Here is a 17,638-nt window from a genome sequence, read left to right on the forward strand (position 1 = left end):
AACAACTCGCTTCACAATTTGCTTTTGACGCCCATTCGTGGACATTTTACAGCCCACACGTGCCCATTCGCCCAACAACAGCACCGCTTTTGCCACCCAAGGCAGTGTTTTAAATTTTGGTAAGCACAGACTGATTTTAGCTAAAGAATAGCCAACCTACTGTTTCTGATTTCACTGTGAGATCAGTCATGATGAGACATACCGGTTCCATAAAAAAGAAAAAATACTGCAACCTAGTGATGTCAAAAGTACCGGTACTTTGGTACCAAGTCGATAATAAAATAAAATATATGATCATGATACCAGCGTTTCTGCAGTACCAGTCGTGCAGAGTACCATTTTAAATCGGTCCTAGCATGCTGTCAGACCTTCACATGACTGCTTTTAAATGCTCATACGCTTATTTGAGCTTGTGCTCTGTTGCTCCTCTTACACTGAAATGCACAATTAATCAAATTAACATTGTGATATGTCCTAGTGTGATAATTAAACCTGGAAAGGCTGCAATCTTAGTCTGCACAAGCTACCTGCTTTAAATGAATATGTGAAACCGACCGCTCATACTCTGAAACTCCACAGACATTGAGAATCATTCGCATTGTTTGAGATGACAAAGCAGAGCACTAATCCACTGTGAAGCGTGCAGCACATGCAGACTACAGTAAATTTATAGAATTAAATCTTTAACAATCACACTGGGCCATGTAGCGAATGTTTATCCGGAGAAGTGAAGCTTCTGTCAAAAACATACGTCAAAATAAAAGCACGATTCGAAATAAAAGCTAGATGCTAAATAGGCTAAAAGAGTGTGTTCAATAGCACATTATGAAACCATGAAATTTCACTGGTATATATAAAGAGTCAGACTACTGAAATTTCAGTATTGTGATAAGACTACTGCAACCAAAAGTTTTTATGACTTTTGGTTCCATTAACGGTTCTCAAATGTGCATTTAGTATGGAACACCATACTTCCTGTTAGGGATGCACTGATAGATACCACTATGTCTGCTCTGATCTGATCCCGATATCTGAAATCTCAATATTGGCCGATACCAATCCTGAACCGATACCATGCAGTATTGATTTTTTTGCATAATCAGATTAGAATATCTTTACTTCACTGTTTGAAACTAATTGAGGGTACTCTTTAATATGTAAAGAAACACAAACCTCTAACTACACATTATTTCAATATAAATGTGCAGCCTATTAAGAAAAACTTTTTTGTTAACTAGTCTACTAAATAATGTTGCAGCAAAATTAACAATTCCACTCTTCAGTAGAAATAAAAAAAAATTATTTTCAACTTGTATCTGAACTTTAAAGGATTCAGATCTCTTTTTTGTAAGATATCAGTCCACTTTTAATTCACACAGTTATTTTTTGGAACCCATTCAACTTAAATAATGTTATAATTTTTAAACAAATAATAATAATAAATTATTATTATTATTATTATTATTATTGTATTTTAAAATACAACAGTAATATATTTCAGTCGTGCACCTTTAACTTTAAAACCCTCGTGCTTTTATTTTGACCTAACACTTCAGGTAGTCCTGTAAGTTTCTGTTTGTGGGCTACTTCACAGTAGTTTAATTCGCTTCTTATTCAAATTCTAGTAAAATGCTTCTCCTTTGCCATTCTAAATGCATATTATAAGTGAACTGAACTATTGAGCATTTACATCTGAGATGTTGTTTGTGAGTAGCGCTCACATATGAAAACAGCCACGAGCTCTGAGGGCTGAAAATAGCCGCAAGCGCATCACCAGCCTGCACATTATGTTTGTGTGTTAACAGAGCAGCGCCATTCACTAACATGCTGCGCATGCATACTACACGTCTATATTTTCTTATTAATCACAGCCTTTTGCAATTCATAAAGCTGTCGCATGTCTTGGCTTTGAAAAAAATGCACGAATCATATGGACTGCTTTAACCCTGTGAGACCCAAATATAGAAACATTTAAAATTTCACCTTTTATATGTTGTTATAGGAGGCATCTAATGCAGAAATAAATGGGTTTTTAAATGTTTTACATTTTAGTAAGTTTTTAGGGAAAAGTTGTAATATTGCAACGTTGGGCCTGTTGGGTAGCAGAATTTCAGTGATTTTACTCACTGTCTGTATAAATGTAGAGAACATCTAATGGTTCATTTGCAGGGTGTACTGCTTATGTAGCCCCATAACAGTAGCCTATATATCTATACACTAATAATCACACAATAATGATAATCAGACAAGTCATATTTTTATGAAGAATTGTTTATTATAAAAGATATATGTTCAGATTGTATTTACAAAACCTGATGAACTGAATGAAAACTTTGACATTTACTATGTTTAGCTCTGTTCATAGCCCTGACCTGAAAAATCAGTGTTGGTACTGATAAAATCCTTTTTCAGCCAACGATACCTGTCACGGGGCATGGTCTGTGTTCTTGAATGGTTTGGTTTTGTTGGCATGATGTCCACATAATCATCCGATGGGTGGGTCATTGGGTTTTTTATTTTCCTTTTCCAGTTCACAGGCATCTCCACATTCCTCTTCATCACTTGTATCAGAGTCCTTCTCAAATCACTGTTCCCATTTTGGACGGCATCAATGACATCATACACATTGTAGATAAGACGGTCTTTCCTGGCTGGTGGCATTCTGAAATGTAAAAAAAAAGAAATCACTGATTATTTTCCAGGCTAAATAATCTCAATGCGAATAAATCCCAATCATACTTACACATTTTAAAGAATTGACCCATTCCACAGAATTCACACAATACTGTCTGGCTAGCTTATTGTGCCCTCTACTTATCATGCTAATAGCACTTATACCCCCCACATTCCAGAACATTATCACCTGTCCCTCATGAAGCAAGCAGATATTTGGGCAAACAAGCAAAGCCCAGAAAAGAAAACAGGACCAGTTAAGTATATTTTCTATTAGTATTTTTTCACATGGAACAGGAGAGAAGTACAATTCATCCATGTAATGTGCAAGGTGCACAGGCAAATTTTGCTACCCCTTTCACCCAGTGTTGTAAAATTACAACATTGACATAACAAGCTCAAAATCTAATATGATCAAAGCATTCAACAGTACCTTAATATCTGCATGATCTAGACATATTACTAATCACAGAAAAAAATATTTTAGACATTTTACTTACTTGAATGTTGATTTATCCAGTCCAGTAAAACAAGATGATGTGCTTCAAGGCAAGTTTGCAGGTTGTGTTGAGTTCATGGCCAGGTGAACAGGCCTATTTACAAAATCTACCATCCAATAGCATTGCAGTGCTTAACAATAGGACCTATTAGTTGTGTAAATGTGGTCTTAGAGAGAAAAAAAAACATGTGCAGGTTTATTTTAGTAGAGCTAAAATTGATGTTGTAATATTACAACAGTGGGCATCACAGGGTTAATGGTGTTTATGTTTTTTTATGTCAGTTTTGGATCTTGACAGTAATGAACTTGACTAACACACAGTATCGGATTTGAATCGGGCTCGTTGGACCGATACCCGATCTGTCTAATAGTGTCAGTATTGGATCGGTGCATCCCTTCTTCCTGTTCCTACTGGCAATGCTACAATGCTATTGAATCTACATCGCAAAACATACAGCACGTCCAGTGTAGTTATATTCCCCAACAAATGACTTACGAGCTGGTTCTTTTAGTGATTTAAAAATAGAGATCGACCGAATGGCTGTTACATTTAAAAAAAAAAAAAAATTTATTCAAGCAATACATTACAAGAGCAAGCTACTTTACCTGTGGACAACCCTTAGAATTGTTTCCTCTCACACGCACTGCTGCAATGGCCGTCTTGCATGCAATTTCAGAAACTCCCGCTAGATGGCGCCAGTTATCGGTGGATTTGATATTACAAAAACGATATCGATTAAAGAACAATGCTTGAATATCGGAAAAAATATCGGAAAATCAGTTGATCTCTAATCAAAAACCCTTATGAATCAGAGCGGTTACAGAGAGTGCATTTCATCTCGCTCCCTATGTCGCGATTAAGCAATATCACACAAGCAAGAGTGCGATATGGCCCTACATCAGCACTGCTGTGATTCGGACGCAGCAGCCTCGTGTCGCAGGTAATCACAGTAGTACTGATTTAGGGCCATATAGCACAATTGCGAGTGTGATATTGCTTATATACAACAGTTCAAAGAACAAGTACATTTAAAAAAATTTGGAAAAATTGAGTGCATGGAACTACTTTCTTACGCGACGGATCAGAATCTGCCGTTGCTGGTTCAAACCAAATGATGCGTCCAAGCCTCTCATAAATGTCACTTTAGAAGTAGTATCACGGCTTGGGCTGTTTCTAACATGTTATTGGAGAAACAAGGGTGTGTGTGTGTGTGTGTGTGTGTGTGTGTGTGTGAGAGAGAGAGAGAGAGAGAGAGAGAGAGAGAGAGAGAGAGAGAGAGAGAGAGAGATGGAGCGTGTGTTATCACCTGTCTCTGTTGCCACTCCAACAGTAGTGTGTTAGTCAGCTTTAATGAGATAATGTTCTTTTGGTCAAATGCATCCTATTTTCTCAGTGGAAAAATAGCCGTCGAAGCAGGGGTTTTCCTCCCTATTTCGTGGTAGCCAGTGCACGAGACCTGGAGACCGCAATCTCCTCCGCCATTTTGAACAGTATGTCCTCTCCACTGTGGAAACTCTGGTAAGAGGTAAGCGCCTTGAGTTTGTGTAATTAATCAGTCTGTTGTGTCTCTCAGCTGTAATGAGCCGTAATGTTGAAGTTGTTAGTTTAAAGCTGTTTAAAGCTATTTCCTAGCTTTAGTAGTGTAGTAGTAATCCAAGAAATCACGGAGTGCCGATGAATGAAAATACTGACTGACTGGTGAAGCACGTCACCACAGCTGAATCATTTACACACAAAAATGGTCTTTTGCTGCCACCTGCTGGCTAAAATCTGTGATGTCACAAAAATAAATGTAAAGAGACACACCTAGCTTTTTATACATCTGCACTGCTCTTACACTTTAGTTTAGAACCGCACGAACACAAGCGGAGTGATAAAAACAGTGAAGCATCTGAGTGATGATGTTCTGAGACATCAGTACCCATGGAACGTCTCTCGTCCAATCAAATTCGTGTACCGGAACTAACTGTTGTATATATCAGTATATCGTGAACACGAATTTGGGCACTGGCAAGGGTGTTCATCCACTGAACATTGGGACGAACACTTATGAATTAATCATCTGTGATGCGATTACAATACACTATGTAGATAACACGTTCTAAGTTTTGTTGTAAGAAGTGGTGTTTTATAAAAATTTTAAATAATCAATTAAATTTATTAATAAAATATGCCACCAAATGTTAAATTCCTTACAATTCCAATCCCAATGCTAGAAGTTTTTATTAGCAGTCTTTTATCGCAGATCAGAGGTTTGCTCTACTCTGAGCTAGGCTTATCTGCTCCTAGGTTGGACCTGTGGTGTTTGGGGAACAGAGTGAGGTCCACAGGTCCTCTCTGGATGTAGGCAGGGGTTAACGAGACTGAGTTTTACACCAGCTCAGCTCATGCAAGTCTAACTCCTACTCGCAGCCGCTGGCAACACACACACACACACCATCTCACGCTGAGAGGGAAACTCTCACCTCACCAAAGTGTCCATGCAGACAGACTTTTCCGTCTGCAGAGCAGTGATTCACAGACATGAGGTAGAAAGAAAGAAGGAGAGTGTGTGTGTGTGTGTGTATGTGTGTGTGTGTTTGATTGCGCTCTCAGCTTGAAGGATGCCCTGTGGGAATTGATGGTCTTGAATAACCCCTTTATATTTATTAGGCCTGCCGCAATTATTAAATAATAATTTTAAATTATTTGAGATAACCATGATTATTGGGCATTCTAATTCCAATCACGTTTTAATGCCCAAACAAGGGAATTTTAAGAGAATATACTGTATAAATGCCATGGAAGGCGCATTTGTGTGTCCTTCAGTTCACGCTGAGCATAGATATACATACATAGATGCCTCATTTGGCTGGTTCGGATACGTCAACCGCGATGCCATCTTGGAACGGTCAACAAGGAGAGCTGTTTGAATGCAAGTGATTGGAAAAGAAGCCTCAGACCGCTGCATCAACTGCTTTTGTGTAGAAACAGTTAATCATGTAATGAATTAACTGACTGGGTGCTAATTTTTAGTATATTTACCATGATATATTCATTTGTAGAGGAATTTATTTGCAGTTTGCTATGAAAAAAAAAAAGTCAGGAATTTTTATATAATCTAAAATATTGGCCAATGTTTATGGAAAATCAGATAATCTGAAAGTTGGCTGGAAAAGATTCCAATCTTTCATGTGTTGATGGACAGCTCTTATTCTTTCCAATATGGCGGACACACCGACGTATCACGGTCCATAGGAACAGCTGCTAAGAAGGTATCTATGTAAGGGAAGATACCTTACGAAGCGGAGGGGTCTTGTATCACCCTGAAGGGGTTCGTTTTGCGATAAAAACCGACTGACTATTCATTATCCTGCTTATTACACGGCTATTAACCAAGTAAATAAATACATGGACATCAAATATTGATTTGCATTCAAATTATATAATTTGAGAAGAAAGAAATGGCTGAACAGCTGATATAAACCTCCAGTTTGTTTCTGAGTTCTGTTGGTGTTTATTTTGTCTGACTCTTCAATATTCAGACTATTATAAGACTACTTGCCAAATAAATAAGTAAATGCATATGAAACATTTATTTAAGTTTAAAATATTTTATTAGTTTACTTGTAGAGATCGCACAGTGAGCCGAGAAGCAGGAGAGATGGCTCGCAGGACCCGGATGAGCGGTCTGATACGTCTAAATCCCCGGATATTCGGTAGTTACAGAGCAATATCTGACCACCAGATGGCACCATTGACCAATCAGAATCGAGTATTCCAGAGAGCTGTGTAATAAGTATAGATATCTATGACTCCGAGTCAGAGCGTCACTGAGCCGCATCACGAATGTCAACCAGCGCAGTTCCTGTCTAGAAGAGCGCATGAAGCGCTTCTCAAGCGCTCTGATGCGTGCATCGTCAGCAGAGGCTCACGCCAAATGCTTGCAAAAATATAAACAAATGCTCCTGTTTATATATATATATATATATATTAGATTTAACTATAATAACAATAAAATAAAACAAAATAGTTGAGTTCCAAAAACAACAGTGTAAATGTAAAATTGACCAAAACTAAAGTTGAACCAAAAAGAAAGACATATTTGAAGTATTTAGAAATATTTTGATATTTAAAAAATTATTTTTCATGTCATACATAAGTTTTTAAAGCCTTAAAAGGAAGTATATATTCCTATTTTATTATTTGATTGATATATTTGAAGTTAAATATGTAAAAATGATTTCTAAAGGTGCATGAAGCACACATGCCGAAAAAAGTTCGCCTTAAGAAATATGACAGTTTACAGTATAATAATTGTGAAAGCCCTTAAGGAGACAATTAATCATCATAATCACAATTATTTGTTTGACAATTAAACGTCAGCTAAATTTCATAAGTGTAGGAATATCATGATATTCTTTAAAAGTACCTTGGAGTACTGAGTAAATACTGTGGTATGTTAATGTGGTACCATGGTAAATATCAAAGTACCCTGGGATTGACATCTGTTACCATATCTATACTAGGGTAGTCTTTGAAAAACCTCGGGAATCCAAGCAATATAATAATCTTTCAGTACCATGGAATAGATACACTCACCGGCCACTTTATTAGGTACACCTGTACATCTTCTTATTCATGCAATTATCTAATCAGCCAGTCATGTGGCAGCAGTGTAATGTATAAAATCATGCAGATATGGGTCAGGAGCTTCAGTTAATGTTCACATCAACCATCAGAATGGTTGGAAAAAAAGTTATTTCAGTGATTTCGACTGTGGCATGATTGTTGGTGCCAGACGGGCTGGTTTGAGTATTGTTTGACACGTTGTATGTTCAGAAATGCTTTTCTGCATAGCACTGTTGTAACGTGTGGTTATTTGGGTTACTGTCACCTTCCTGTCAGCTTGGACCAGTCTGGCCATTCTCCTCTGACCTCTGTCATTAACAAGCCGTTTTCGTCCACAGAACTGCCGCTCACTGGATGTTTTTTTTTTTTCGCACCATTCTCTATACACTCTAGAGGCTGTTGAAACTGTTGGCTCCTGTGTGTGAAAATCCCAGGAGATCAGCAGTTACAGAAATACTCAAACCAGCCCATCTGGCACCAACAATCATGCCACGGTCTAAATCACTGAAATCGAATTTTTTTCCCCATTCTGATGGTTGATGTGAACATTAACAGATGCTCCTGACTCCTGAATCGCATAAATAATTTGGTGTACAGGTGTATCTAATAAAGTGGCCGGTGAGTGTATAAAGAACCATAATCTCTCTCTCTCTCTCACACACACACACACCCTCTCAGGCACTTATACGGTACACATCGGAAGTACAATCACCATTCATACACACACAGATGCTGGTTTGCGTGCCTGTGACTAGAAGTTTTCTGCTGCCTCTCTGAGGAGAGCTCACTTCTACTGGCTCCTGCAGGGAACACCAACCTATTTATAGATCAAGGGTTAGCAGGGTGGAGAGAGAGAGAGAGAGAGAAGAAAGAGAGAGCAGGGTGAGAAAATGCTGCAATTATGAAGCAAGTGTTGCATTGAGCCCTTCTGCGTGATAGAGAATGTGACAGAGAACGCCAGCGCTTTATCATTTATTTACACAGGACAGGTCATTGTCTTCTGTCTCTGTCTCTCATTCTTTGTCCTTTGACACAATTTTTATCTGTTTTCAACTACACTCGACTAATCAGTGTCCACATCACAATAAGGATGAAGCTGTTATTTCTATTTCTATTACAAAAGCTGCTTTTAAAACTAGTAGCAGTACTATTGTTGTTTTATTTAAAGAGGCCTGATTTTACTCTTTTGAAACATTTAATTGTGTTTTTATATTTTATTTTATACATCCATTATTAGTTATTATGTTGCTCAAGTTTTCTTGCCCCAAAACAGTTAAGCAAATTTTTCTGTATATGAGGCTTCGCTATATTGTCAGTATAGAATATGGCTAAAAGCCAGTGTAGTATTGAGTGCCTTATTGCTTTTGTAAAACGGTTACTACTACATAATAAAATTAACAACACAAAGTTTCCTTAAAATGTTTCTTTAAACAAATTAAAGGGATTGTTCACACAAAAATGGGAATTCTGTCATTTACTCACCCTCATTCCAAACCTGTATGACTTTCTCTCTTATATAAAACACAAAAGAAAATATTAGGCCAAATGTTGAAGGAAGATTTCACCCAAAAAATTAAAAATCTCTCATAATTTACTCACCCTCTTGTCATCCCAGATTTGTATGACTTTTTTTCTTCTGCAGAACACAAATAAATATTTTTAGAAAAAAATATCTTAGCTCTGTAGGTGCATTCTATGTAAGTTACCAAAACTTTGAAGCTACAAAAAGCACATACAGGCAGCATAAAAGTAATCCATATGACTCCAGTGTTTTAATCCATGTCTTCTGAAGCAATCCAATCAGTTTTGGGTGAGAACAAACCAAAATATAACTTTTTTTCACTGTAAATCTTTCCATTGGAGTCTCTAGGTAAGAACAAGATTTCAAGCTTCTTTACACTTCCAAGCACTTGACGCATATGCAGTGCTCTAGATGGTGCTAAGAATTGTAGTAGAGTTTGAAATCGAGAATGCCAAGGAGACTGCTGATGTCAAGATTTATAGTGAAAAGGAGTTTTATTTTGGTCTGCTCTCACCCAAAACGTATTGGATCGCTTCAGAAGACATGGATTAAACCACTGGAGGTGTATGGATTAATTTTATGCTGCCTTTATGTGCTTTTTGGAGCTTCAAAGTTTTGGTCACCATTCACTTACATTGTATGGACCTCCAGAGCTGAGATATTCTTCTAAAAAAGTCTTCATTTGAGTTCAGCAGATGAAAGTCATGCACATCTGGTATGGCATGAGGGTGAGAAAATAATGAGAGAATTTTCATTTTTGGGTGAACTCTTCCTTTAACCCCAGTCACCATTCATCTTATTTTTTCCATACAATGAAAGTGAATGTTTCTGAGGCTAGCATTTAGCCTTACATATACTTTTGTGTTTCACAGAAAAAAAGAAATTCATACAGGTTTGGAACAACATGAAGGTGAGTAAATGATGACAGAAATTTTTGTGTGAACTATCCCTTTAACTACTTTTTTAGGACAATAATTACAGGAGTAACTGCTGGTAGCTATGCACTGGTGCTTCAGGATGTGCCCAGCTGATGTTTACTATCAGTGGTGCTGGTTCTATTCACCATCATCCTGCTTGTAAAATCCCTGTGGAAACTGACATAAAACAGTGTGTGCTACTGTTGAGTAATGTGTTTTGACATAACTCATATTCTCTCAAACCTCAGGACAAAAGTGACATTTAAGGAATGAGACATTATTCGGCCTACAAAGGGGCATTTGGCTATTCCCATGAAATTATGTGATCTTTTTCTCTTTTCTCTTCCATTGCCTTATGTCTCTCGCCCTCTCTCTCCTTCTTGCAGTGAGTGACAGCTGCTTCAGAAACCTTGCTGAGGACCGCAGTGGAGTCAACCTCAAAGATCTTGTCCATGACCCGTCCTTGTAAGTGACTCGCACACAACACATACTGTTGCCTATTTCCAGTACTACCATCCATGTTTCATGCCCTGTCCACCATTGGACTTTGCCAAACAGCCATTGCTTCCCATTCACAGACTTTCTGTGCTCCAGGAACATTAAATGGAGCACAAAATGAGTGTCACCCATGATGATCAAGAGTTCTCATCTCTGACTATCAAGGAAAGCAGTTCAGATTTCGGGAATGCATACTTGTTCTGTGTGCATTATTGTTTATGCATGGATGCAAGCTTCATTGGTGCTTAGTACAAAGAATTTGAAGCAAACCTTCTTCACAGTTTCTTGTGGAGCACCAGGCTGCTACATTGAGGGCTTTCAGGGGACAACTAGTTACTGAGTTTTCCAAAGTTCACAAGGTTCATGGCATCAGATCTGTAAAAGAGTTCAAGAGTTTATTTTAGGCAGTTAGTAGCAATAAAACGAGATATTCTTGAGTGCCCATAAACATCAAAAAGCAAACTGTGGTTAGTAATTTTACATGTCAGCCACACTGTTAAAATAAAGGTTCCAAAAGAGTGGTTTTCACAGCGATTCCATTGAGGAACCAGTTTTCACTTACAGTGAAAGGTTTTTAAAAGGACCAAATTTTAAAGGGATAGTTTACCCAAAAATGAAAATTCTCTCATCTACTCACCCTCATGCCTTCCAAGATGTATGATTTTCTTTTTTCTGCAGAACACAAATTATGATTTAAGAAGAATAATTAAGCTCTGTAGGTCCATACAGTGTAAGTGAATGGGTGCCAAAATTTTGACGCTCCAAAAGCACATAAAGGCAGCATAAAATTAATCTATACGACTCCAGTATTTTAATCCATATCTTCAGAAGTGATATAGGTGTGGGTGAGAAACAGATCAATATTTAAGTCCTTTTTTGCTAGAAATTGTTCTCCCTGTCCAGTAGGGGGTGATATGCATGAAGAATGTGAGTCACCAACAACACATGAAGAAGAATGTTAAAGTGAAAGTTAAAGTGGAGATTGACCTTAGCAGGGAGGAGAATTTATAGTAGAAAAGGACTTAAATATTGATCTGTATCTCACCCACACCTGTCATATCGCTTCTGAAGACATTGATTTAACCCCTGGAGTCTTATGGATTAATTTCATGCTGACTTATGTGATTTTTAGAGCTTCAAAATTTTGGCACCCATTCACTTGCATTGTATGAACAAAAAGAGCTGAAAAATTCTTCTAAAAACCTTCATTTGAGTCTAGCAGATGAAAGAAAGTCACACATCTGTAGATGATGAGTAAATGATGAGAGAATTTAAATTTTTGGGTGAACTATTCTTTTAAGAAGCTTTTTATAGTCTAAAGAATCTTTTAGTACTCCTAAGGACCATTTGTGCAATGGTTCCAGGGATGCTAAAGGTTCTGAATCATAGAACCATACCAAAGTCCCTTTCAAGGCAAATACAGCTCCTATTTACTTGAATAGGGAAATACCGAAATCTCCAAAATGGCTGGTCAAGATTACGATCAAAGAACATATTTCAAATCAGCAGTAAAATCTGACAACAATGGTATCATAAATGATGCTACTATAGCTCATATCATACTAAAAATGTTCTTTTTTTAGGCCAGTTCAGCAAATACACATGCGCATTCTCGAGCTGACTGACAGGCAATTTCTGTATCTAAAAGGAGATTTGATTAGCGGGACTTCCACAGGCATTGGGCGTTCCAGTTCCTCCCATTCATTTGAATACCAGTGGTCCGTCTCAGGCTAAATAGTCTCTGACCATACATGCCAATAAAGAAACTTTCTTTTTAAGAGTGCAGATATCCTCTTCCTGTCTAAAGGTGTGTTCACACTTGACAGGTTTGGTTAGATTAAAACAAACTCTGGTGCGATTGCTCTGTTAGTGCGGTCCATTTGAACAAGTGTGAACGCTGCCACCTGAATCTTGGTGCGTACCAAACAAGCGGACCGAGACCGCGTGAATAATGGGTCTCGGTCCGCTTCCAAACGAACTCTGGTGCAGTTCGATTGATATATGAATGCAGCATGGACCAAAGATGTCTAAACGGACCAATAACAGGAAGTCATTTGCCTAATACTGACCTCAAGCATACTTGGTTCTTCTCATCATAGGAGCTATGTTGTCCATTACAGTTCGCTACAGGTGTCGGAACCGCCGTCAGCCATCCTTGCAGCATATCCTCGTTTGTGTGTGCAACGGAGGAATTCCTGGCGCTGTTTTGACACCTTTACGCATTTTATTAGCTCTTCGTTTGTTCTCAGCTGGTAAAAAATAGCACCATATATACAAATAAAAATCTAACGAGCGCATTTCGCCCAGCAGCCAGCATTGTTTTGGATGTTCGGCAAGTTCCATCGCAAAATATACGTTATAAAAGCTGTCCAATCAGGTTGTGATCTTATTGTTATGCCTTTTGTTTTGTATCTTTAGGTTCAGTGTTAAAAATGCCAGTGTGAACTCTAAGTGAACCAGGACTAAATGTATCATTTTCTTTTTTGGTCCGGACCAAGAGAACCAAGAGAACCGATCTACAAGTGTGAACACACCCTAAGTGTGTAGTTCTTGGCCAGAATAGACCCTTTGGACATTTCCATGTTTGGAAAGTGGAAGTAAACTATTACAAGGTAAACTTTGATAGTATTGAAGAATGGACGACCACATTTTGACCAGTCGTGGTTCAAAATGTCATGAAAAAATCCACCGGACTGGACTGCTGGAGACTGCACTTTTGAGTGCTTTTGTGCTGTGTGTCGGCATGCACTCTTGCTAATAGGCATAGTGAGGAATCTTCATATAATGCAGACCTCTTGTATGCCATTACTTCTCCTGATCTTCAGTTGAGACCTCTCATACTTTTTCGAAACCTTCTTGTCTTAAACAACATTTTGACAAGGAGAGCTCATTCTCCTTCCATCTCTCTCTCTTCATTCCAGTGAGTTTAGATTTAGTTGTGAGTGGCTGTATCTGAAATCCAAAAAATACTGCATTTTCGGGTAGTCGAGCTTTCCATAGGTTGAAATGCAGCAAGGTGCGAGTCTGATGTTGATGTAACATCCTGTCCAAGAAGATGCTTTTATTTGAACAATTTTTGAAGGCAGCAGATCTATAATTTGCTGGCTATGGTTATATCCAACAATGCAATAAAAATGGCACCTGATGAAGCTGAAGCTGTGAAAAAAGAGAATTTATTTATACAGTTTTTAAAATTTATTTTTTATAGTTTTTAAAAGAAAAATGTTTTAATCTTATTTTAGGGATGCACGGATACAAAATTTGTGTGCCGATACAATACCTGATTATTTTAGACAACATCTGCTGATACGATTCTGCTTTTGGTTCTCATCCTCATGTTCCAAACCCATAAGATTTTCTTTCTTCTGTTCTTCTCTTTGTTTCTTCCATTTCATTGTATGGAAACAAAGATGGCTAATATTCTTAAAGGGTTAGTTCACCCAAAAATCCTTTACTCGCCCTCATGCCATCCCAGATGTGTATGTTTTTCTTCTGCTGAATACAAATGAAGATTTTTAGAAGAATATCTCAGCTCTGTAGGTCCATAAAATGCAAATGAATAGCGCCCAAAACGTTGAAGCTCCAAAAAGCACATAAAGGCAGCATAAGAGTAATCCATATGTCTCCAGTGGTTAAATCTGTATCTTCAGAAGCGATATAGCTGTGGATGAGAAACAGATCAAAATGTAAGTCCTTTTTTACTATAAATTCTCCTCCCTGCCCAATTGGTGGCAACATGCACCAAGAATGCAAATCATCAAAAACAAAAGAAGAAGAATGTGAAAGTGTGTGGAGATTGATGGTAAAAAAGGACTTAAATATTTATCTGTTTCACTCCCACACCTATCATATTGCTTCTGGAGATTAAAACACTGTAGTCTTTGGATTACTTTTATGCTGGCTTTATGTGCTTTTGGATCTTCAAAATTTTGGAACCCATGTACTTGCATTGTATGGACCTACAGAGCTGAGATATTCTTTTTAAAATCTCCATTTGTGTTCTGCAGAAGAAAGAAAGTCGTACACATCTGGGATGACATGAGGGTGAGTAAATGTTTGGGTGAACTATCACTTTAAGAATCAAAAACCAATGCTTTTGTCAGAGCAAGTCTTCATGCCTTGACCAAGGACAAGGTGAGGGACAGAGACAGAAGGATTTAGGTCTCAGGAAAGAATGGGGCACAGTCAGAAGGTAGGAATAGTTCAGAGTGTATTGATAGATGAGGTCTGTATGTTTGTGTGTGTGTGTGTGTGTGTGTGTGTGTGTGTGTGTGTGTGTGTGTTGACTGTTGACTGGTGAGCTCATCTCCAGTGCTCTGTCAGCTCAGGTGAATTGATTAATCGGAAGAGCTGTCAGTTTTACTAACGAGTAGTGGTAAAAATAGAGCTGCATTAATCATAGCGGGACACACACGGCTCATCGTCCTCAGGATGGAGACAGTTCAGACGTCTTCACCTATAGAGAGGCAGATGTTTGATAGAGGGATAGCCGAGTCCTCACCTGAAAAATATAGATGGACATTTCCTCACCCAAGAGCAGAAAAGCCACCAAGGTCAAAGTGAATATTGTTTGCCGTGGGCCTGCAGAAATTCTTTATTAACTCATCAGAGTTTGCCGCTTTTTTATAATGGAGACAGTAGGGAAGAGACAGGAAATTATCGTGGAGAGAGATCTGGACATGACATGGCTCCTTCAGAGTCTAAAAATGAGAAATTAGTGCGTTACGTTTCCTTACCAGCTGCAGTGCAACAAACAAAAAGTTCTCTTCCATAAAAGGATGTAAACTTATTAGGATTGGGGCTATTAAATGTATTAGGCCCAAGTGTCAACCATTGAAAAACCCATATCAGTTGAATATATTGAATATAAATCTGTGGTGGTAATGGCGCTGTGTCCAGGTGAATTGATTTGATTTTTCCCATTCATTTATTTCCATAGGGTTTTTAGATTATTCTTCATATAAAAGAGTTGAAAACCATGAACCAAACCAACCAGCTCAGAGGTGAATCGCAACATTACAAATTTTGATTTGAAGAAAAAACATAATTGAAAATCGGACAAAAAGACAAAGGTACAAGACTGTGCACTTAAAGGGATAGTTCACCCAAAAATGTAAATTCTCTCATTTACTCACCCTCATGCCATCCCAGATGTGTATGGCTTTCTTTCTGTGAGTGACTTTTAAGTGAATGGTGACCAGAATTTTGGAGCTTCAAAAAGGACGTAAAGGCAGCATAAAAGTAATCCATATCATTCTAGTGTCTTCTGAAGTGATATGATAGGTGTGGGTGAGAAACAGATACAAATTAATTCCTTTTTTACTATTAATTATCCTCCCTGCCCAGCAAGTAGTGATATGCACATAGAATGTGAGTTGCCAAAAACAAAAGAAAAATTATGTGAAATTAAAAGTGAAAGTGGAGATTTATAGTTAAAAAGGCTTAAATATTGATCTGTTTCTTAACCCACACCTATCATATAGGTTCTGAAGACATGGATTTAATCACTCGAGTCAAATGGATAATTTTTTTGTTGGAGCTACAAAGTTCTGGCCACCATTCACTTGCATTTTATGGACCTACAGAGTTTAGATATTCTTCCAAAAATCTTCATTTTGTGTTCAGCAGAAGAAAGAATACACATTTGGGATGGCATGAGGGTGAGTAAATGATGAGAGAGTTTTCATTTTCTCATTTTTTATGAGGGAATGAACTACAATCCCACAAAGCAATGCAGATGACAATCAAATTAAAAACAATGTAAAAATATAAAATTATTGATTTATAATTGTTGACTTGAGGTATATATTTTAAGTTTATGGCAAAATATTCAGATATGTACAAATATACAAATAGCTTGAGAGTGTAGGGAGACCGACTCTATTACGTCATTCACAGTGCGTCATTGAAGTAGGTTGTTGCTGCAGAGCTCTTTTGGTGCACTTTGTTTGCAATGATTCTTTGATTGGTGGATATTTCTCTTCAGTATTTATGGCAAGTGCAGTTTTTCACCAGAAATTCCACCATTAAACACAATAAAAAAAAGAAAAAAAAAGTTTAAATAATGCAGACTGATGGCTTCAGCAGAAGCATACTGTATACCATGGATTAAGAACTTTGGAGCTCATGGTAGATCTGTCTATAAAGGCTTGTAAGATATCATTAATAATCAGTTCTCCTGTGGAGAAAAAAAAAGATATTTTTACCTCCAAAAGCAGCGCTGTATTAAACATCAATTATATTCTGATTGTCTGTGATTATGTTGCATCGCATAAATTCTTTGCCTTTAGTTTTAACAGATGAATTACTTGTCAATGTAAATCTGTTTCATTACACCTGGTTAGGACATGGTGTTAGCTGTTTACAGGTGGAAACCTCTGCTATATCCGTACACACGCACACATGTAGTCAACCAACCAACGTATCTACTTATTAATATATTTTTGTCCAAATTCAGAAAGCACTCCTATGGAAAGATTCCGAGCTCTTCATTCCAGTTCTTTTTGTTTGTGTGCGTTGGTGTGTGTGTGCATGTGTACTCACTCACACAAACAAAATACCCAGGTTGAAATCCCAAACTCATCTCCGTCTTAAAGCACGTCTCCCCAAACCCCCAATCTTCACACACCAGTGGTTTCCCTGGCAACCAGATTAAAGAGCTCTGCATCTTTGTGTTCAGCATATTCTTCTTTTAGTCTCTGCTCTCCCTCTCTCTCTCCCCCCCCCCCCCCCTCTCTCTAATTCTCACTCTTTTGTGGGAAATACACCATAATACTTAAATGTATAGATAAATGTGCTCTGTTGATTTTCAAGGAAATATTTAGATGCAAAACTACATTGTATTTAACGTAACTATATACAAATATACAAATTAGGGCTGGGAAAACGCCCCAAAACTTTCACTCACTGTCATCTAA

The 17,638-nt window shown here is 37.8% G+C and overlaps 1 protein-coding gene across 8 annotated transcripts in view; it reads left to right on the forward strand.

Annotated features, from left to right (window-relative positions):
• Positions 1-17,638, forward strand: part of LOC127411258 (gephyrin-like) — a 137,956-nt gene that overhangs the window by 26,367 nt on the left and 93,951 nt on the right. For all 8 annotated transcript variants that reach the window (XM_051646683.1, XM_051646685.1, XM_051646684.1 and 5 more), the window contains exon 2: positions 10,610-10,688. In XM_051646683.1, the coding sequence (XP_051502643.1) occupies positions 10,610-10,688 (79 nt within the window). The remainder of the gene's footprint in view (positions 1-10,609; positions 10,689-17,638) is intronic.

Source organism: Myxocyprinus asiaticus, chromosome 20 (assembly GCF_019703515.2).
Source record: "Myxocyprinus asiaticus isolate MX2 ecotype Aquarium Trade chromosome 20, UBuf_Myxa_2, whole genome shotgun sequence".
Classification (NCBI taxonomy): domain Eukaryota; kingdom Metazoa; phylum Chordata; class Actinopteri; order Cypriniformes; family Catostomidae; genus Myxocyprinus; species Myxocyprinus asiaticus.